Here is a 23,931-nt window from a genome sequence, read left to right as displayed (position 1 = left end):
CAACGAGATGGACAAATGACCTGGTTATAGCCACGTTCACGGTGGATGCTGACCGCTTCCAACCGAAGCAACTGGAGCTCTATAGGGGAGGGCTTTTGTCCAACAGTGGACATCCTACGGCAATTATGATGATGATGATGACGAATATTTATAAATGCGAAAGTTTGTGAGTGTTTATTGGTCTTTAACGTTAAAACAGATGGAGATATTTGGATTTATTTGGGATTTTAGATGTGTGACTGGACATAAGCACTATTTAAAAAAAAACTTGTTACAATCATCCAGTCCACTGCTGAATAAAGGACCCCCTTAGAAAGCTACAATGAATGACAACTCGCCACATTTATTCCACTTTTGCCCGCAACTCTCACTTCTTCTTCTTCTGAAAGTGCCACTCCATTACTGGAGGTTGGCCGTTAGCTCTGAAAATTTCCCCTATCTTGAGCCATCCGGAACAGTTGCTCAGCACTGCTGATCCCGGTCCACTCCCTAATTTTCCGCAGCCATGATTTCTTCCGCCTGCCAGGGCGCCGCTTCCCCTGTATTGCCCTTCAATATTAGTTGCAGCAGCAGATACCTGTCATGGCGCAACACGTGCCCCAGATATTCGATTTTGCGCTTTTTGACGGTATGCAATAATTGCCGGGTCATACCAGCATGCTGTAGCACCTTTTCGTTGCTTACTTTCTGGGTCCAACTTATACGAAGCATGCGACTATAGCACCACATCTGAAACGCTTCTAAGCGCCGTCTGGCAACTTCCTTTATGGTCCAAGATTCGGTGCCGTACATAACCACAGGCCAAATGTAGCAATTCTCACGGCTCTCTCTATCGCTCTCTTGTTACTAAATGTCTAAAGCAAAATAAATAATTTCATTACATGCGGGCCTCCGCGCCGGCGCGGCCAAGTCTCGTGTTTACGGTGGATGCAAGCCGCTTCCAACCGAGGCAACTGGAAGTCTATGGGGGAGGCCTATGTCCAACAGTGGACGTTCCATGGCTGATATGATAATGATGATTACATGCGGGCGAAACTATGGAGAAATGCTAGTAGGAAATGCTTCAACTGATCTTAATCTGAGTACTGTGTCTATACTGACGCAATCATTAATCATACAAAGTATTGGATAATTATTAATTATTCATAGATAACCTACGCTACGAACCCCTGATAAAACTCTCTTAGGTTTCGTTAAGTAGAGGAACAGCTGTACTAGAAAGGTCACGGTTTGCAAGCTGTTGGTTGGATTTTTGGTCATTGCTGGTAGTTTAATTATTTATGTAACGAGTTCTTGTTTTAGTAACTTTTTTACGTACAAAAAATTGCGTTGGCGTAATCGCGTGTGTAATTATTAAAATACGATACACGGGTTAGTAATGTATAGCCGACATATTTCGAACCAATACGTGGTTTATTGTCAAAGAGATCTAGAACGGAAACGGAACGGAAACGGAACGGAAACGAATAATAATAATATTCTTTTATTTCGGAGATTATCCATATCAAGTTAGTAACAATGAGAAACCTTATCGCCTTTGTTAGTACGAACAAATATACACATCAACAAATATACAAACTACACTTACACACTACCTAACTGGCAAATGCCTAGAGCTCCATCTCCGTACGAATGGGCCATCCACTCTATTTGCGACAGTCGCCACGAGGGTGTTAGCGCTGCCGGTGTTTTTATGTAGCCTGTAATAATGTCCCACTGCTGGGCAAAGTCCTCCCCTTTCTTTCGCCGCTCTTCCCTATCATGAGTATGCACCTGCCAATCGAGCTGAAAAGCGCTCAGGTCGTCCCGCCATCTCCTCTTGGGTCTGCCTCTCCTCCTTTGACCATCCTTCGGAACCCATTCGGTAACGATTCGTGACCATCGGTCTGGATGCATGCGGCAGACAATGTCCAGCCCAGTCCCACGTCAGCTTAGCGGTCTTGACACCCACATCGGTTATACCGGTTTTACTCTATTAAGCACACAAATATGTCTGTAACTAGCAAAAACTCTTCTTTTTCAGGTAGAAAAATACTTAGCATAATGGATTTCTCATATGCGAATGCGACGATGGAGGAGAGTGCAATGGTGACACACCTGAAAGGAGTTGGAAGACTATTCTACATCATGTCTCCGCAAGAAAACATGTTCAAGAAGAAAGAAGACGTTCCTAATTTCTTTATACAGGTATATATAAGTATAAATATAGTTATTTACTCATTAATTCATTCACAGGTGAACATTTTTTAACCCTTTATAAAAGAAGATTGTTCAACAAGGGACTAAAACAAGCCATAATGACACGAGATGTTTAGCCACCCGAGCAGAGCGAGGGTGGCTATAGTTCGAATGGCACTATGGTTGTTTAGTTACAATATTACTTTTTAAAAACGTACGCTCGACTAATGGACAGGCCATCTGTTCAAAATTCAAATAGAGAAAAAAATTGTTAAGCGGTTTTTTCTTTTCTTTTATTGTTTATGAAGTGACGCCTAAAACTATTTTAAAACTATTAATCCTTAATATAATTGAATAGATTTATATTCTTAATTATTAATTGTGTTTCACGAAATTAAATCGTGTTTTTTTCAATAATTTTGCACAGTTGTCATTTTGAGGTTATTTCCACGCCCTAAAAATCCTCCATTCACAAACACCGTCTTGGCTGTTTAGGGGTTTCCAACGTAAAAAAAAATACTTTAATCCCTAGAGAATAAAAAGGAGCTTTAGTCCCGATTAGCAGAAATTAAAGTAACATTTTAAGAGCAAGAGAAGTGAAAAAAATTTTGAGCGAGGTTGCATGCTATGTAGACAATACTGGCCGTTTTTCGGTCGGTTTTATTTTTTTCTAAAAACGACGAAAGTGTAACCGACAAGTACAATTTACGAGTAGGCAGTGTAGACTTAGAAATTAATTAAAACTACTTTGTTACCAAAACAATTGTTTTTTTTAATAAATAAGGTTTTTGGAAAATACAAATACAAATACAAATATTTTTATTAACAGAAACATATTTGATACAATACAGAACATATCTATCAGACTCCAAACTAGGCTGAGCCTGTATCTTGGACGTCTGCGAGTGCGAATAACAGATTTGTATAGCTTTAGAATTAAGCGACAACATGCAGGAAAAAATAATAATAATAATAATAAAAAATTACAAAATTGACACAAAACAACCGGCAAAAAAGTAAAACTAACGTTTATACTATGTGTGTATGTGTGCTGTGTGCGTGTGTGTGCGCGTGAGTGTGTGTGTGTGTGTGTGTGTGTGTGTGTGTGTGTGTGTGTGTGTGTGAGTGCGTGTGTGTGCGTGTGTGTCTTCACGCTTGTATTTTTGACTTGTTCCTGGAGTATTTAAGTTATTTATCTCACACAATTGGCAACCAAATTTTCCGTTTCTCCATACGACAGGGTTAAAAGCCATTTTTGTACAACATTTTTCGCTTTAGACACTGAGAAACACTTAATATCACACTGCTTACACACACTGTTGTAAGTGTAAGGGTGGGAGTAGGCTGGAGACTTCCTAGCCATAGCAGATCTAACAAGGGGTAGAGGTGCCTTATAGGTTCGTTTGCTCATCATTACTCCGTACAACGAAGAATTGAGAAATAAATGCAATAAACTTAAAAAAATAATAGAAAAGGCTGTTGCGGTTTTCAGTTAATTGATAGACATGTAACTTGGATACTGGCATTAGTATTTAAAACATGTTTAAAAGGAAAACAACACATTTTTTTATCTGTAGACAGCGCGTGGCCCGAACCACACTTGGCTACTTTTTAATCTCCTAAACGCCTGCGGCTCTACCGGCCAGCATTCCAAATTTCTTCCAACATGCGTTTATGAAATTGCGATACGCTCAAGAATATCTGCTCCATAATAAAAGAATTCAACAGAGTTAAAAATTTATTGAAATATCAACTATATTCCCCCTAACTGAAGACTGAACTCATAGCTAGCTGGATGGTAGATGGGACCTTTTTACAGTATTTCCAACGACGGGGCTTGTTCCATTCAAGTCATATTGCATGCCTCATAAAAGTAGGATATTTCGGTCACAAAAGAACGGCTCCTTTTAATTTTCCTAGTCTAAGACTCGAATTTTAGGTCTTGTGAGATGAAAATGCAACCAAGCATGAGAGGAATAAATTAGAACTGAATGAGGGCTATCGTTTTTTGTCTCACTAGATGGCGCACTGTAGCGTGAGGTTTTTAAGTATGGCTTTCAAAGTCTGTTATTACGGGCGTGAAAACAAAGTTTAGATTAAAATCATATTTAATACACCTTAAAACCGTACCATAAAAATATCGAGCATGCCACAGTGTTGCATAGTCCCCGTTTTGTTCGGAATAAAGGGAGGACAAAGGTTTCCGAAAGACAAAACTGTCTAAAAACACAGACATTCATTGCCCCGGAACGCATATTTGCTATAATTAATTTCAGATATTGCAAAATATTCACAAATTTATTCTAATTATAAATAAACCCGCGTAGCTCACCCAAAAACTATGAGATTTGACATTTCGGAGACCTCACGCTACACTAGCGCCTCTAGCGGCGAATTCACACGCGATAGCCCCCATTGTAAGAGATTTCCAGAGTATACAGCGGCGTCTTTAGCCCATGTAGCGCCCGTGTGCAATTATTACTTTAGCACCATCTACCTAGGAAGCGCGCGGTCAAAATGGAATAGGTACAAAGTGCCGCGGCCGGCGCCCCTAACACCGCTTGCGCTCGTGTGCAACGCACACCTTGCACTATAGGTAAAGACGCCTCTGAGAGTATATCAACTATCTCAGCGTATTTTTTGTGAATAGATACTTACATGATTTATGTAAAATTTCGGAATTAAAATTCAACTACGCAATTAAATTCCGTAACCATTATGTTACATGTTTTATCTCTCTTTGAAATAACCTTTCAACTTTGACGCGACACTTTAGTACTCGTTGGAGATGAAGAGTCACTTCCACGTCGTGTGCTATTTTAAAGTTTAAAATTTAAACCGTCAAGCTTGTAACCAAAATGTTTGACGGCTGGACAGTCCAGTGGTTAGAGAACCTGACTACGAAGCTGGAGGTCCTGAATTCGATTCCCGGTCGGAGCATTATGTGTATGAAAAATATGAATGTCTTTTCTCCAGTCTTGGGTGTTTAATTATGTATTTAAGTATCTATCTATTCAAGTATGTTTATCTATTGTCTGGTACCCATAATACAAGCTTTGCTTACTCTGGGGGGTCAATTGGGGTCAAGTGTCCCATTTATTTTATTAATTATGGCGTCACTACGTTATACAAGGGATTTACTAGTAACACTCTATGGTCTAAAACAATTACTTTGTTCACTCGCGACCTTATAACGTTTATGCGAGAAATGTGTATATATGTACTCTACTTCCACACTGTAAGAACACACACAAATCACACAAACCCATCTATCACCACAACCACACTACACTGACGCGTTTCGAACTCAACTAGAGCTCATCTTCAGAACAACACAATCGTTCACCATGCTACCAGATGTAAGACAAAGATAATAAATAAATTACCTAGTAACTCTTTTGTTTATAAGTTCGATGTTGCAAACAAATCCACATAGATACACGACCTTAAGTAGGACTCTTCTAAATTTATATTACTTTCAAGGTCTTATTACTACATTTTCTAAATCAGGTCACTTTCGATCTCGTTACCCAATATATTTTAACGACGTGATCGATTTAATATGAGTTAATTGTCAGATTCAATTAATTTACAAATCAAAGTTTCGACATGGCTACATCCGTTGTAATTGAAACTGGAGGGGAAGAAGGAATTTGTAATTTTACTTTGTGTTAAAAATCTTTGAATACAAAATGAATACTGTTATCAATCCCGTGCTGGGCACAAGCATCCTCTCAGGCGCCTCCCATAGACGTAAAGTGGCGGTGTTAGTTTTTCTCGAATAACCCTTTACTGTGGGGTATCGTTGGTAGGTCTTTTAAAACCATTTGTTGCCAAGACGATTTTTCGATTCAGTGATCGGTTTGCGAAATATTCAACTTTAAAGAGCAAATTTTCATAAAATCGAGCGTCCCCCCCCCCCTCTAAAACAGCCTAAGGTAAAACCTAAACTTGGAAGATTCCGTACACAATACGAAATAACGCTCTTGGCCAGTTTTTTTATATATAAAGAAGAAGATAGATATGATAAATTACCTGGTATTGGTTTACGTTATACGAAGAACAACCATGTAAAACATGTGTTTTATGGGATTTTAACGGTACCCATAAGTATTTTGTGTCGTAGTAACACTAAAAAAAAGAATCCACTAATCACAATGCTATTGGAACCCTAAACTCGTCAAGATAACTTCCTTAAGAGAAACGTGTTTTTCATAACAAAAAGAAAAAATACATGAAAATGTGACGTTAAAAGCTAAGAACAACATTGTTAATTTCAACTTTAACGCGGCATGTTACGACTCAAATTGGAGCGAATACATTCACAGTTACGACTGTTTGTTAGCGAAAAGTTTCAGTAGCCTAAAGCATGTACTCGTAACTCGTAAGATCAAAGGTCAGTGACCTGTTACAACTACTTTGTACTAACATCACGCACAGCCAAATGGCATGTTAAAACGTGTACCGAAGTATCTTTAACAATGTGGAAAGTACCTACCATTTTTAAAGTTATTACTAAATGTATCCGAGCATGAAACTACCGTGAGACTCACTCATATTAAATGATATTGTACCAGATAACTCACATCTTTAATCGAGTCAATGGACTCGGATTCGACGCACTATACGAGTACCTATCAGATTTGATAAGGTATCTTTACTTGCGAGAGAAAAAAAAATCATTCCGCGGAAAGTGCGTGAAGCCATTTGTTTATAACAAACAACATCTCACTAATATTATAAACGCGAAAATATATACCCTGGATTAACATATAGGACACTTTTTATCCCGATATTCCCACGGGATAGGGATAAAATCTCGAAATAGCAACCACTGGGCAAAGAGTCATGAAATTTGGTATGTACGTAGCTGAACGTCTGGAATAACAGATAAGCTAATTTTATTCCGATATTCCCACGGTATAGGGATAAAATCTTGAAATTTCAACCGCTGGGCTTAGTCATGAAATTTATAAATCATATTAATTTAAAAAACCCAAATAAAAAGACTCTATGAACTATAAACAAAGTTTGCTCTGCAACCTTCAAAGTTTATCGCGGGTGAGCAAAGTAATTGTTTATAGTTCATTGATATGGACCTCTGCAAAGTAACGCCTGATTCAATAAATTAGTTTATAGGCTCTCTTTTGTTCCGAAAAATTCTTAGAAATTACCAACTTTACGCGGACGATTAAGCGGATTAAATTATTTTTGGGCACTTACAATAGGATGCATTGGCAAAGCATTATTACATTTTTACGATGTTAGAATCTTGTTTGAAAATCGTCTTTCTTTATTGTCATAAATACAGCAATTAAAGCACAGTTATGTGCGTAGGTCAGTCCGTTTTGTATCATATTACTGTGGTTTCTCAATGTTGGATATGTGATCGTATTTACATTGACACCTTGCACTATATTGCGGCGGATCTGCAACATGGTTTCATTTTATTGATTACTTTGTTTTTTATATGTGTTGCTAGGCTAGTAATCTTACAAAGGTTTTAAGTGAAATTGAGGCCGCATTGAATAGTGCCCGTGAGATAATTTTTCATAAATTATTGGATACGTTTTTGTTATTTTTTCAATAAGACTAAAAATGGCAAAGATGCAGCGCGTCAAAGTTCGGGAGTGGGAGCCCGTGACGTGACGACGTATACCAGCCCATTGTCAAATGCTAAAATAAGAAGTTCAATCTGCTACCATGTTAGAGTTTTAAGGAAAACCAACCATGACAAGGCATATAATAAATAGAATCAAGTAAAGAAGAACAGCGTTGCTAGGACACAGCCAAAGAACACATTTCATATTTAGACACAATTATGTTTACAATCTCTAACAATATGAAGTCAGGCTGTTCCCAGTTATCCCAACTACTTTGTCCGCACTGCTAAGCAGTTGTTTGAACTCTGGATAAGTGGGAAAGAAATTGCCAGTGGTCCGCGCTTATTGCTACAGACAAGAGAGACTACTCAGAATTCGATCGGTGAAGATCCCGTAGTATAGAATACGAGTAGTGAGTGGTTGTGGTGTTCAAAACTATCTTCACACATCTCTATGCCGAAGGGAATAAGTTCGTTCATTTGAACTTCGTAACCGTCAAGGAACTTTTATGTCGATTGTACGCACTATATATAACAGTTTCCTATAATACATATTTTCTTCTTTTCAGTCATGGCAATATTTCCTAGTCTTCATGGTGTTAGAACACATAGTCTTGCGGCTGGAGGGGAAACCAGGGATCAGACTGAATGATGGGATCACCAGCGTGTCCCATGGAGTCATACAGGAATGTGGCAGGTATCTATACAAACCTATGCTATCAGAAATGAGGTAATACTCAGAAGAACGAGGGTCACCGACATAGCCAAGCAATTAGCTCGTTGAAGTGACAATGGGCGGGCCATAAAGCACGGAGAACAGATGGCCGTTGGGGCCGAAAAGTACTCGAATGGAGACCGCGGATCAGCAAGCGCAGCGTGGACGTTCACCAATAAGATGCGGGTTCACGGTGGATGCAGGCCGTTTCCAACCGAAGTAACTGGAGGTTAATGGGGGAGACGTATGTCCAATAATTGTTATGATGTTGATAATGGTGAATCTCTTTTTGTGTGAGTACAATTTGACATTGACTTTGACTGGATGATAGTGAAACTTTAATTCTTTGTCCCCAGAATATTATGGCGTGGTGCAGAATCCTGCCTTTACACGTGGATATACACCAATTTTAGAATAGTAGAGCTACCCTGGGACAGCCTGGTGACCTGGTACGCGGCAGCTCTAGGAGTTGATTTCTGCTACTATTGGATGCATAGAGCATGCCATGGTGAGTACATTTTTATAATAAACTAGCTGTTGACCGCGACTCCATCTGCGTAGAACTCGTTTATCGCTATCCCGCGGGAACTATGCAATTTTCCGCGATAAAAAGTAAACTATTGGGTTTCTCCGGGACTCAAACTATCTGTTTACCGAATTCATCTAACTGTTCAGTGGCTAAGACGTGATGAGGTAACAAACAAACAGACTTACAAACTTTCGCATTTATAATATTAGTGGGAAGTGTGTGAAGATAAAGCAGTTTATTATAACTATACATAATTATGCATTAAAAAACTCATTTGATGTTATTATGAAACCAATCTATAGGCTCGTTTCATAAACCCGCATGCACTCGTGTTTAAATGCGTCTCATTATGTAACAGTCAGTTAAACTACTATAAAACCGGCCAAGAGCGTGTCAGACACGCCCGAAATAGGGAAAAAATTAAGTAATATTTTTCTAAGGATTTCGTATTTCGTATTTTCCTTGTAAGTTTGATATACTTACTACCATACTGATTTATTTTTAATTTTTTCTCCCACCGGTTTAAATTTAAGATGGGGGGGAAGCTCGATTTTAGTGAAAATTTGTAATTTAAAGTTGAATATTTTGCAAACAAATCACTGAATCAAAAAATCGTTTTAGCAACCCCCTAATAAATTAAAAGACCTACCTAATGATATCCTACACTACAAGGTTGGATGAGAAAAAAAAACACCCCCACTTTACGTCTATGGGAGGTACTCTAAAAAATATATTTTTTCATTTTTTTATTGTACCATTTTGTCGGCATATAGTTTATATTATATTCGTGCAAAATTACAGCTTTCTAGTATTGATAGTCCCTGAGCAAAGCCGCGGACGGACAGACAGAGACATGGCGAAACTACAAGGGTTCCGTTTTAGCCATTATGGCTACGGAACTCTAAAAAACCCTTCATTCAATTCATTTCTTTTCTATCTGTAGAAGTTAGCAAGCCTTGACCTATCATAAATTAAGATCACTAATCAAAAAAAGCCTTTGAAATTCCTGAGTACCTACTGATAGCACATAATTCTAAAACCCTTTAGAACCTTCTCCAAGAAGACTTATAACCACTACAGATGAAAGAAGATCTGTATTTTACATGTCACTTCATTGGGTCTAAATCAAATTACACGAAGTCAAAGATACGTCCTTCTGACAGTATTACCCTTTGAACATAAAGGCTCCGTAAGGAGTCGCTTTTTCATACAATTTTAAATAATGGCACGGAAGATGGAAGCCTGGAGCTTGTTGCGTGATCTGAAGTGAGTATCTTTGAGTGACTTCGCAAGCATCCGGGTCGGCCTTTCAAGATTAAATTTCTGAGAGAAAACAGACAAATTCATCTAACTTAAAGTTACACGCTTTTGTGCACGATTATCATTTCTTTGAAACAGACCTCGCTCTCGGTATTTTTCAGTGAAATGTGTGTGTGATTGTACAATAATATTAGGTAATTTCTGACAATTAAATGTAGTTTGATTACTTATACAAAGTTGACTAGTCTATTTTGGTAGTGTTCATATTGTTTAACGGATCTTATTGGGGACCTTTCGACTGCCATAATCTTATAAATCATAATGTTATGTTTGTCATAATTATTGTTAGTCATAATTTTTATCCCTGCTGAAACCGTACATTTTTCATAATTTTTTAAATGGTCATTATGTAAAACTCTATAGGTTATGTTAGATTTCTGAAAAATAAATAGTTTCTAAGAGAAAAAAAGAGTTATGCCAAATAGTATTATGACTAACAATTTTCTACCAGTCGATATAGACCCAATATTATTACCTACATAAATAACCTAACCAACAAAAAGTTGGAAAACCCAAGATTTTGTCACTTCAAAATTCAATAACTCAAAAACGGCTGAACCGATTTTGATGAAAGACATACAGACACACATAGCGGTCAAACTTATAACATCCTCTTTTTGCGTCGGGCGCGGGGGTTAGATAGCGGTCAAACTTATAACACGCCTCTTTTTGCGTCGGGGGTTAAAACAGTTTTTTGTCTCACTAGATGGCGCACTGTCGCGTGAGGTTTTTAAGTTTGGCTTTCAAAGTTTGTTATTACGGGCGTGAAAACAAAGTTTAGATTAAAATCATATTTTAATACACCTTAAAACCGTACCATAAAAATATCGAGCATGCCACAGTGTTGCATAGTCCCCGTTTTGTTCGGAAAAAAGGGAGGACAAAGATTTTGGAAAGACAAAACTGTCTCAAAACACAGACATTCCTTGCCCCGGAACGCATATTTGTCATAATTAATTTCAGATATTGCAAAATATTCACAAAATTATTCTAATTTTAAATAAACCCGCGTAGCTCACCCAAAAACTATGAGATTTGACATTTCAGAGACCTCACGCTACACTAGCGCCTCTAGTGGCGAATTCATACGCGATAGCCCTCATTGGTTATGCTATAAGAGCTTCACACCAAATTTCAAATTTAGTTTTAACCTAAATTTGATGAATCATTTTGTTCCAGAGGTCCACATCTTATGGGCCCAGCACCAGGTCCACCACACGTCTGAAGACTTCAACATGGGTGTTGGTATCAGGCAATCCGTGCTGCAAGGGTGGTGTGGCTTTGTGAGTACAAAACATATTTATTTATTTATACATACCTATTTGTACTAGCCCAGGCGTTTTCAACCTTAGTTTTAACGGCACATTCGTTCATTAAAGTTTTACGGCACACCAGTAGTAAATAGTCAAGTGCGAGTCGGACTGCCGCGTAGAGTACCTAGAGGGTTCCGTACAGTATACCCATAATAATTTATAACATAACGGACTGCGGAGGCTTATTAATAGGGTCTCGTTGACACCTTTTGTACGAATCGCATACACTTCGCGGCGATCGCAGCACACCTAAAATAAAATCACCTAATCAACAAAAAGTTGAAAAACCCTCGACTTAGTCACTTCAAAGTTCAATATCTCAAAAACGGCTGAACTGATTTTAGAAAACCTGCTATCAAATAAAAAAAACGCATTAAAATCGGTCCACCCGTTTAAGAGCTACGATGCCACAGACAGACACACACACACATAGCGGTCAAACTTATAACACCCCTCTTTTTGCGTCGGGGGTTAAATATACGCGGCACACCGGTTGAAACCTCTGTACAGTCACCAGCACCAATATCTGATATGACTCTATTTCTAGGGCCGGAAGGACGTGTCAGATATTTTTGCACGTTCCGCTGTGGCAGATATTAATGCTGGTGACTGTACTAGCCTGTTACCCGCGACTCCGTCAGCGTAGAATTCGTTAACCGCTATCCCGTGGGAACTATGAAATTTTCCGGGATAAAAACTATCCTATGTCTTTCCCCGGGACTCAAACTATCTGTGTACCGAATTTCGAAAGTTGAGACGTTTCTATTAAGCGGTTATAACTATTTTACAATTTTATATATGTAAAGCGTGATCCCGTGGGAATACTATAGATATTGTGACCATTTCAAAGTCAAAGTCAAAGTCAAAATATCTTTATTCAATTTAGGCTATAACAAGCATTTATGAATGTCACAAAATCTACCACCGGTTCGGAAAAACCTCTGTTGAGAAGAATCGGCAAGAAACTCAACGAGGTATATTTTTTTAAACAGATTTACAACATTAATAAATGATATCTACACATCACAAGTATTTAACACAACTTTATTTTTAACACAGTAGGTCCGCTATTTGAAGGGATCGCCAATGCGGATCGGACTTATTTCCAAATATCCCTGTCCATGGTATAATCATTAACTTTCTTAAAGTCAATTATTTCTCAAAGTCAGCACTGCGACATATTCTTAAATTCAATAGAATGTCTTGTATGTTTAGTCTAGTAAAAGCTTTCATTGGTAATGATGGCTAGCCTCAAATAAAATGGATCTAGTTTATTTTATCGTCTCTCAGACTACGAACTAGTCTTTTCTGTTGTTATTGCGTCACGAAGCACTGACGACAGGAGATGGCAAAGCGCCACTCGGCCAAAATATAAAGGTACAAGCTTTGCTTAGTTTGGGACTAAGTCAATTGGTGTCGATTGTCCTGATATTTATTATTTTATTTTATACCTGCATCAAAAAATAAATTTCTATTAAGGAACTTGTTCTTTGAGCGGTTATTATATTATACGAAATCCAACCAAATACTATCTAGGACTAAAGGGTACATAATCAAATTTAGTCTACTGCTTCTGTTCAAGTGGATACAAGTTTTAACCTAGCCCAATGTCACTTGTGTTAATATTACTAATGGAAGCGTTCTAGACGTCCTATTATTCATAATAGCTCCATGTTACATAACTAGTTACATTTCAGTAAATACATCGTTATTTCTTCGTCCATATTTTCTTTCTTTTGTAAGCTGCTTTATATTTCGGCAGGTATAGTTTGGAACACGATTCATAATTGACTTAGGACGTAAGACAACTCAATTTAGGATTTAGTAAAAGCATTTTTTCCGATCCAGTCCCAAGGACTTCCATAAAATGTTTCTTACTTAAAATGATTTCAAAGTGTTGTTTTCTGTAATTCAAATCATCGTATTTAATTTCGTCCTGTATGGACTAAAGCTAGAAACAAAGAGGCGGAGTGGTGAGGTGCGGCGCGGGAGCGGTACCGGTTGTAATATTCGAGCTAACATGAATGAGGGCACATAGAATACCGCTCCACGCTTATTTCCCGTGCGGTATTCTGTGTGCCCTCTTTCATGATAGCCCAAATAATACAACCGGTTCCGCCTCCGCGCCGCACCGCCCCGCCACCGCTCTCTGTGTGTTTCAGACTTAAGGCTCCGTTGTTCTTAATCTCTCTTCTTTTATTGACAGACTTGATAAAAAACGAGGATGTTCTGAATTAAGTTCTATTTTTCATCTTTGCCTAGAACGCCTTCAAGTACTAGAACCCACTTTCATTTTGAGAAGTCTAGCTAATAGTTGTAAATAGCCAACCACTTTTGACAATGAAGTAAACCCCAGTTTAAATCTATTCAACTTGGAGTATTTTAATACTGCTATAATCATTATTTTCGACCACAAACCGTAATACGGAGCGTCGGCAGGCCTCCCACTAGATAACCTAACATCTTGAGAATTGCAAGTAGACATGGGTTCTTGACTCCAAGAAGGGATCTGATTCAGTAAATCCAACTCCGATGTCCACTTCAAACTCTACTAATCGACTCCGGTTCTTTCAAGTGATTATTAGTTTGTCTATGGCCGATCCGGTATGGTTCGGTATCGAGGTACTGAAGTACCGAATCGTCCTAATGACTCTTTTGAATCTGAGTCACTTCGGATATCCTTACTACTGGCGTACCGGCTACGGCTCTGAAATTCGTATTATGCTACCTCTCTTCCTCTCTTAATAAATTCTATTAGCGTGAGCGGGACATATCCGATCCGATCCGATATGATTGAACAAAAGTGAATTTAAGAGAGTGCTGAATCGCCGATCGCGAGTCTCTCGATCCAATAAGTTGGTCGGAGTTAGTAACTCCTTAGAGTCGATAAGATTTGAAAGGAGTTGATAAGGGATCCGGATCCGCTTAAGGATCTGACTATTTTGAATCTTCAGATCCGGATTTACCCATCTCTAGTTGCAAGCAATCAGTGGATGCAAATGGTGATTTGTCCTTCATTGTGGCGTTCTAACGGGGAGGCCTCTGTTCAACAGTGGACGTCTTCCGTCTGATGATGATGATGATCATTAATTGTTGTTACAGATCTTCTACCTCCCTCTGGCACTGGTAATTCCACCAGCGCAGTTCGTGATGCATCACCAGTTCAGCTACCTCTATATGTTCTGGATCCACACTGAGGCCATCAAGAGCCTGGGTCCTCTGGAATACATCCTCAATACACCTAGTCATCACAGAGTACATCATGGTAAGTAAATCTGGTAAAGACCAGGAGAAAAATGTTCACGGCGTTCAAGCAGACGAGTTAACAAAAATGACTAACTTTGGTCTTTGGATAGGTAGCCTATCTAGGGTATGTAATAAGGCATGAGCGTTATCATCTACTCGAGACAATAATGACGGGAAAAATTGAGGGGAAAAGCCGCGTTGGAAGGAGAAAGATATCGTGGCTCCGAAACATCAGAGAGTGGACCGGTATAGCTAGTTTGGAAGAACTGTTTTCTCTGGCAAGAGATAAGGAGAGATATGCGGAGCTGACAGCCAACCTCCAGTAGTGGAGATGCACTGCAAGAAGAAGAAGAAGAACTTTGGTCTACCCAATTGTTTTTAAAGAAGAGAAAGACAGGAGAACATTTATTCGTGACATTTTACAAAGCAAAGAAAAAGAAAAAAGGAAATCAAGACAAATTTTGTCACGAAATGGTCCCAACTCAGCATGATGTCAACCTTGCGGCCGACGCTGGTCTTCCGTTGGAACCATTTAGAAGAGTTAAAAGTATACATCAACAATGAACTCGACAGCTAAAATATTTTTTTCACAATACACAAATCTAGTAATTTTAATGCACATAAAATCGAAGAAACTATTATCACGTATTAGGATGGAACCTTTGTGCTACTAATGCCATGTTGACACCCTATGCCTAGCAGTGGGTATAATAGGCCGAGATGATTATATGATACTCTGACTGCCGAAAGCCTTTTACTAAGTACTATTTGGGGATCTCCATAAAAGCAGTTTATTTACCAAAAAGTTATACAATTAAAGTGGTTTCCTATGACCAGGTTCCTATAAAAGTTAAAAGTGCTACAGTTTTAACATAATTGTCAAGTTTCTCATACAAAAAAGTGACAATTATGTAGAACTTGTGTTTACCCGCGACTTTGCACACGTAAATCATTAGATCCAGCAGCTGAATTAATTTTTGGTATTTTTGAAAAATTCCCCAGGGAATTCCCGAAAATTAAATTATGGTTTTCATAGACGTTACTTTAAAAACAATCATGTCAAATTTCATGGCTCTAAGACCAGCGGTTGTTGTTTCGAGATTTTATCCCTATCCCGTGTGAATATCGGAATAAAAAGTAGCCTATGTTTTATTCCAGATGTCCAAATCCGTTCAGCCGTTTCAGCGTGAAGGAGCAACAAACATACTCACTCACTAATCACTCACAAACTTTCGCATTTATAATATAAGTAGGATTGCAGCACTTGTATCTTTCATTAATAGGAGCCTGGCTAAACAGAGCTTGTCTCGTGGGGTCCTTTAGTAGCAGTACCTACAGTACTTTGACGGACTAACACAGGGAATAATATTTGTATTGAAAATACAAACTGAACTATAGATGCACAGAAAAACCAGAAAAATAACCCCAGCATAGCACCCAGGTCCTCAGCATTCCGTGCCACGTGCGAAATAAAAAATACAAAAATAAATATTGTTTTCACAGGTAGCAATAAGTACTGCTTGGACGTGAACTACGGAGGTGTCTTAATCATCTGGGACAGGTTGTTTGGGACATTCAGACCAGAAACGGATAAGGTTCAGATCGTGTATGGTCTCATCTATAACCAACCGTCGTTCAACCCCATGTATCTTCAGGTGAGATAAAATATATAATAGGTAGAAATAATGTTTTGTTGGTATAAGGTGTTACGTAGTGTGTACTTTTAAATACATGTGAAGCAGAAACAGCAGTAATAATATGAAAAGAAACAGTTCAATTATTTATGGCTTTCTGATTCGGTAGTATAGTAACTAAATCAGAAAGGCTTTCGATGAAGGTTTATAATAGTAATATAACGTAGAAGAAGTTGTATTTCGAACATAATTCTGACCTAAATGATAAGGTAAACTTACGTAAAGGAAACCATTTTAAAATCATAGATATTATTCTTTCATGAAATCTAATGACATACTAGGTTTATCTTGCGTGAACCACTAAACTTCGTATTCTTTTTATTTCTTATAAGTATTCAAATGCCAAGTTTCATAGAGAACCATTGATTTATCTTCGACAATGACGATCTTCCATAGAAAGTTTCATCCCCTATTTCATCCCCTTACAGGTCGAATTTACAAAAAAGCTCAAACCAATATCGACATATCTTATTATTTCTTATATGCCAAGTTTCATGGTTTTATCTTCGACAGCGACGAACTTCCACCATATTAACTTTCATCCCCTATTTCAACACCTTAAAGCCTCTTTTTCGCGATAAAAGATTAAAGTATTATTTATAAGATCTACGTATAGTAAAGTATGTTTACTATACGTAGATATTATAAAACGATTCGTCAACTTGAATACAGAACAAGTCTACGGCAGTTGAGCCAATATTATTCGAGGCAGGTACGCATCGGATGCGGTTTCTGAGGAAATTGTACATCGAAAATGAGAATGAGGCTGTATCAAGACGAGTACAAAATATGTTGGTCTATGGTAAAGTAAATTATGCTGACAAACATTTAGGATGTGTTTATGTAAGATTTACCAAAATACAACGTTTATCTTTAAGGCTCGTTATTTGAATAATGTTTTGATAGAGTATCTTTGCTGAACAAAAGCCTCCCCCTTAGAACGCCACAATGAACGACAACTCGCCACTTGCATCCACCGGTTTCCCGCAACTCTCACGATGTCGTCAGTCCACCTGGTGGGAGGCCTGCCAACGTTTCGTCTTCCGGTGGCGGTAGCGGTGGTGGTGGTTTATTGTGGCGTTCTAAGGGGGAGGCCGTTGTTCAGCAGAGGACGTCTTCCGGCTGATGATGATGATGATGATGATGAGAGTATCTTAGTAGATTTGGTTTCTCTCCGGAGTTTTTATTCACGATGATGTCACTTTTTTGATACGGTACATTTAAAACATCGATCAATATGGAAACATAATTGAAAATCAATCAATTTAAAAAAATCTACGTTTGTGGGATAATGTGCATTATTTTTGCTTGCTACTCCGCAATACCACCACCACCACGTTCTTTCCTTATCCTTCTTTGAGGATGAACTCTGGTTGAGTTGGAAACGCGTCAGTGTAGTTCATTGATATTAACCTCCGCTAAGTAACGCCTAATTCAAGAAATTAATACAAGTACAGTCTGACAAAAAATGTTTTACAGAAGCTTATTTTTTTTTGCAGGCGTTCTACACAGGCTACGTAGTTGAGAAATTTCGTCGTCTGGAAACATACGGCGATAAGGTCAAGGCCATATTCTGGGGACCGAGCTGGGAGCCTGGACAAGCCAGACTAGGAGACGAGGCCGACAAAGTTGACGTAAGTTGTATTGTAATTGTACATAAAGATATGAAAATAACAGTTAACAAGACAAAGAGATGTACAAAGGTGAACTTATCCCTAAAAGGGATTTCAAACCATACTTAATTTTTTTAGTGTAATACTAAGTATTAAAGTTAAATCCGCCAGTCACTTGACTGAAAGTATCACTGACTGAAACATCTTGTTAGTTAGAATAAATAATAATAAATGGACATTATGTTTGGAAAAAAAATAGTTTGTTCGGCAAACGGAAAACCCATTTAAAAGTTTTGTTAATTTCTATTTATTGTTTTGATCTAATACTAAACGTCTCTTAAAGTATTGACACAATTTATTAGCATTTTGTATAACTACAGTAAGTACACGCCAGCAAAAGCATGTAACAAAACGTAGAGCCAGTTTTAAAAATATATTTTCACAAAAAATACGCATAGAGATCACTCAAAAACTTTCGCATTTATAATTTTAATGGGATTACGCAGTGGGCCACAGATGTAAACCTTCAGATTCACTCGGGCGTTACGTTAAGAGTTGGTCGCTTGAACATGTCTAAGTTAAACTTTGACAAAGGTTTCAAGGGTCAGGGTTGGATTGTTTAAGGCCTACAACGGCTTAGTTTGACGTGCGCCTTTGTTGCTCTATGAAGAGTTCAATGACATTAGGGGTCAATTCAATTCTTGGAAGTATAGCTCCATCGATCCTATCGATGGGGGGATGTTGGTTCCGACACTCATGTACGGAAGTGAAAGTTGGGTATGGCAGAAGAAACATGAAAGCAGAATAAATGCAGTTGAGATGAGAGCGTTAAGAAGTATGATAGGAGTTAAACTGAGTGACAGGATAAGAAATAGTGAGATAAGGAAACGTTGTGGTCTGAAAGAAGATTTAGTGACAAAAATTGAGAAAGGTATGCTGAGATGGTTTGGCCATGTCGAGAGAATGAATGAAGAACGATTGACGAAAAAAGTATATGAAGCGAGTGTGAATAGTGTTGGAAGGGGTAGATCTAGGCGGACGTTTCGAGACCAAATCAGGGACGTCTTTAAAAAACTGGCGAGGAGCGTGTCGGACACGCCCAAAATAGGGTTCCGTAGCCATTACGAAAACATTAAGTAATATTTTTCTAAGGATTTCGTATTTTATACGGAATATTCCAAGTTTAGGTATATTTTATACCTTAGGCTGCTATTTACTCATAAACTACTAATAATTCTCAAGCAAACTTAGCCGTTATAGTTTTCCCTAAAAGCTTGATATACTTACTACCATCCTGAATTTTTTCAAATTTTTCCACCCACCGGTTTTGATTTTAGAGGGGGGGGACGCTCGATTTTAATGAAAATTTGCACTTTAAAGTTGAATATTTCGCAAACAAATCACTTAAATCGAAAAATCGTCTTAGGAAACCCCTAGTGGTTTTAAAAGGCCTATTAAACGATACCCCACACTATCGGGTTGGATGAGAAAAAAAAAACACCCCCACTTTACGTCTATATAGTATAGTTACGTCGACATAGATTACCTACATATTCGTGCAAAATTACAGCATTCTAGCATTGATAGTCCCTGAGCAAAGCCGCGGAGGGACAGACAGACAGACATGGCGAAACTATAAGTGTTCCGTTTTTGCCATTGTGGCTCCGGAACCCTAAGGCCAGGTCAAGAGTACCCTAAACCGAAGAGCATGTATGAAGGGGGAATAATATTTATTTGTATTTTTTTGGAGTCGGTTTTACTTTTTTGTTATTTTTTTTTACTTATTTATAATTATTATGTTGTTTTAGGTCGAGTTTCGAGAGAAATACGATGTAACCTTACCATCATGGTGCAACGTGTACCTAGTACTACATTACGCTGTGGTATTCTACGGATTCTTTGAACTGGCATCAAAATACATGGTAAGTGTTATAAATACCACATGTCAACGAATACTTAGTAGTACAGTCACCAGCACAATATCTGATACAACTCTATTTTTAGCACCGGTAGGACATGTCAGATGTTTCTGCATGCACCGCTGTGGCAGATGTTAATGCTGGTGACTGTACAGTCAACGTCATAAATAAGTGATCATTTCTGTACCTTGTCGCTTTAATTCGTTGCACAATTTCGTATGGCTTTTCAAACATGATGTTAAAGTGACAAGGTACAAAAGTGATCACTTATTTGCGACGTTGACTGTACAATCAAATTCTTAAACTGCCTTCAATATGGAACTAGCTTTCTGGAACAGCATTTTCGGAGCGGTACAACTTAGAAATCTTTAAAAAACGAGCCTATTAGTCTCAAATGCCCGGTAACGCACCTGTGATACTCTTCGTGTTACGGGTGTCCATGTTGGCGATTACTTCACATCAGGTGACACGCATACTTGTTTACCCCTTCATATACCCTTTACCAGATACAGACAAAACAATTACTTTGCTATAACAGGTTTGTAACATATCGTGCTTCAGGAGGCTCTTTGAATATGAATGTCCTCGTACAAAAATGTTGAAAAACTCCCACTTTGTCACTTCAAAGTTCAATATCTCAAAAACGGCTGAACCGATTTTGATAAAATATGTCTAAGAACCAACGCTATAAAACCTGCTTTCAATCTAAAAAAACAGCATTCAAATCGGTCCACCCGTTTAAGAGCTACGGTGTCACAGACAGACAGACACACAGACACACATAGGGATCAAACTTATAACAGCCCTCTTTTTGTGCCAGGGGTTAAAAATAATATTAAAAGTAAATCAAAAACCTACATTTATTTTTAAAATTAAGTATAAAAAATCTGACTTAAATGAAACTTAATCAATAACGTTGGTGTTAAATCAATAACAGTAAATTGAAAAAAAAACTTTTTAATTTAAATTAGGTACTTACCATATTCAGTCCAAAATTAATTCAACACAAGATACACGAAAGTCTAAATATAATATTTTATAAACATAAAGTGGGTGAGCTTTAGTAAAAGATAATCGGAAATAACAATTCCAAATAGATAGGTAAGATAAACTTTTTCTAATGATATTCTTGGAAATACGAAGCGAAAATGTCAGTAACTCCTCGACAATTTAATTTCAAATTAACGTAGTAACTATTTTAAAAAACCGGCGAGAGTTTTATGAATGATATTTATTTTTGTCTCACAATTTTAGAAAACTTTTCACTTGTTTAACCTACTTGACGTAACTTTAGTAACTAGTAGGCGGGAGGGGGTAGGTGGAGATTTCAAAAGTTCTCGAAACGTAAATAAACTCATTCCGCAGAACTTCGCTTCATCTTTTGTAATGTGAAATTAAATTTTAAAGCGGAAGTGGAAAGGCTGTTACTAAACCAACCTTTGGTCTCACCTGCACTTACCATCAGGTGAGATTAGGGGTTAATCTTTAGTAAATTTAAAATTAAAAAAAAATTGATTATAAGAAATATAAAATCTTTCGTACTTTGTCCCCAAAACCATTATTCGCCGCATATTAGACGCATTATCTCCTCTTCGTGTTATTTAGGGGATCCCATGCCCCAATGACCTTCGATCTGAATTCCTTAGTTTTCTAATGTTTTTTGTAGCTTATTATATTAACACCAACGTCTTTAAGCAATATAGTATCCCATATTTACTTCAAATTTCATTGTTTTCGAGATATTTGGCATCAAAGTTAAACAATTTTAGGCCAAAAAACTGGTTTTCTGGCCATAACTTTTGTGTTAATTAGTTTCAAATGAAAATTAAAATGTTAATGTCTGCCATAGCGGAGCGTGCAAAAATATCTGACACGTCCTTCCGGCCCTGGAAATAGAATCGTATCAGATATTTATGCACGCTTGTTGTGTCAGACTTTGGTGCTGGTGACTGTACACAATTGACAAATCACTAAAATAAAAATTAAATTGAGGGATTCCCTTCTCGGTACCCTTGTCCACGAGGATCCAAAATAATTATGTACCTAGTGTGTGAAGGTTTCTTATATACATTTTTTTTTCTTTTTGTTGCTTCCGTTTGCAAGTTTGTAGGTACAGTCAACTGCAAAAATAAGTATCTATTCGGAGCACTCAAAAATATGTTACTACGGCCTTATTGCAACGGATCAAGAGTCAGTGGTACTTATTTTTGAAACTTTGAATAAGTTCATATTTTTACACTTGACTATACAATACTGTAGAATGAGGTGGTTAGGTTAGTTATGTAAGTTAATATAGAATGAGCACTTCTCCCCAATAAACGTTACAGTTGGGCGAGTAACACTAAATGTAATGCAAGTTGAATTGTTTTTAGTTAAATAAATAAAAATAAAAAAAATCGTAGATAGATTACGTCGCAGCGTGTAGTACACGTTTCATGATTTATTATTTCGTATTGTTTCGTATTGTTTGTATGTTTTCTCAAAAATGTCCGTAAAAGTTGACATTATTCTTTACATATCAGAAGGTGAAGTGCATAGTTTATGGTCAGCGAAAAATTAAAAAGTTAAAAAGATTGCAGGTGCGCTAGCTCGACAATAATGAATTAGCGCGCCTGCAATCAGTCACTTTTTTTTTTTAAAGTTAAAAAGGCCATGGAAATGTTGGCACAAGTCGTATACAGCCAAGTCTAATGGCCGGTATCAGATATTTTGTTGGAACTCCGGACTTTTTCTATTGGGTCTGAAATAGCTTGTGGTGTTTTCGGTGGAAAAATACTCCTGCAGTTTATTTTTAATGAAAAAAGGCGGGAAAGCATAAGAAAAATATTGGAATAAAATTAAATTTTACGATATATTTTGAGAAAAGGTTTATTCTATTTCAGAATTATTCACATTTTTGAGAAAAGCTTTATATTAGTCTCGGCTGGAATAGCAATTGCTGGCTTCGTATTAGTTAAACGGACTCGCAAGCTCGTCCGTTTAATACTCATACTCAGCCAGCAATTGCCTACTTCCAGGCCACGACAATAATCTACTATTAATTATATAAAGAAGTAAAGGAAAGAGCGGAATGTAGAATAAGCTAGAAATTACTCCACCGACAAGAGCCTAGCTCTTAAATATTATGATGATGATGATTGTTTGAAATGACGTAAGACTTGGTCCATCTATCGCCCTCTACATACGTTTCCGTAAACCAAAACACACAATTGAAGGGTCCGAAACAAAAAACAAACGTTTGTCTTTGGACGTACAACAAAAGTTTTCCCAACATAAGCTTAATTCCGACAGGTGTACGGAATGGCGGGCTTTATTGTGTTTATTACCAACTTTTGTTCGTAAATGTTCGTCTTTAGTGTTCGAAAAAAATGAGTTTATTTGAAATACATGTCAGTTAAAGTCGGAAGGGTTGTATCAAATGAACTGAAGATGTGACATTGCTGACACCATATTTTCAGTTTTGTAATCATGTTAATCTTCAATCAGCATCATTTTACAGACAACAGCGATTCTTCAAAAATATTCGATAACTTTTATAAATTGGCGTGTTTTTACTAGCTTTTGCCTGCGGCTTCGCCCGCGTGGAATTTGGTTATCGCGCGCTGTTCCCTCGGGAACTGTGCATTTTTCCGGGATAAAAAGTAGCCTATGTCACTCTGGCCCAAAAACTATCCCTGCCAAAAATCATGTCGACCCGTCGCTCCGTTTCGACGAGAAAGACCGACAAACATACAAATACACACACGCAAGCGGGTCAAGTGTGCGCATTTTGATTTTTTCTCATTACTTACCTTTTTTTTAG

General features: G+C 37.7%; 1 protein-coding gene across 1 annotated transcript in view; it reads left to right on the top strand.

The window, feature by feature from the left end:
* LOC141427272 (alkylglycerol monooxygenase-like) overlaps positions 1-23,931 on the top strand; it is a 46,135-nt gene that overhangs the window by 12,250 nt on the left and 9,954 nt on the right. Inside the window, exons 2-9 of the mRNA XM_074086560.1 lie at positions 2,024-2,187; positions 8,350-8,477; positions 8,852-9,003; positions 11,524-11,627; positions 14,760-14,922; positions 16,407-16,558; positions 18,097-18,231; positions 20,019-20,132. Coding sequence (XP_073942661.1) covers positions 2,044-2,187; positions 8,350-8,477; positions 8,852-9,003; positions 11,524-11,627; positions 14,760-14,922; positions 16,407-16,558; positions 18,097-18,231; positions 20,019-20,132 — 1,092 coding nt within the window. The 5' untranslated portion in view covers positions 2,024-2,043. The remainder of the gene's footprint in view (positions 1-2,023; positions 2,188-8,349; positions 8,478-8,851; positions 9,004-11,523; positions 11,628-14,759; positions 14,923-16,406; positions 16,559-18,096; positions 18,232-20,018; positions 20,133-23,931) is intronic.

The sequence above is a fragment of the Choristoneura fumiferana genome, chromosome 4 (assembly GCF_025370935.1).
Source record: "Choristoneura fumiferana chromosome 4, NRCan_CFum_1, whole genome shotgun sequence".
Taxonomy (NCBI): Eukaryota; Metazoa; Arthropoda; class Insecta; order Lepidoptera; family Tortricidae; genus Choristoneura; species Choristoneura fumiferana.
This window is presented reverse-complemented; position numbering and strand designations above follow the sequence as displayed.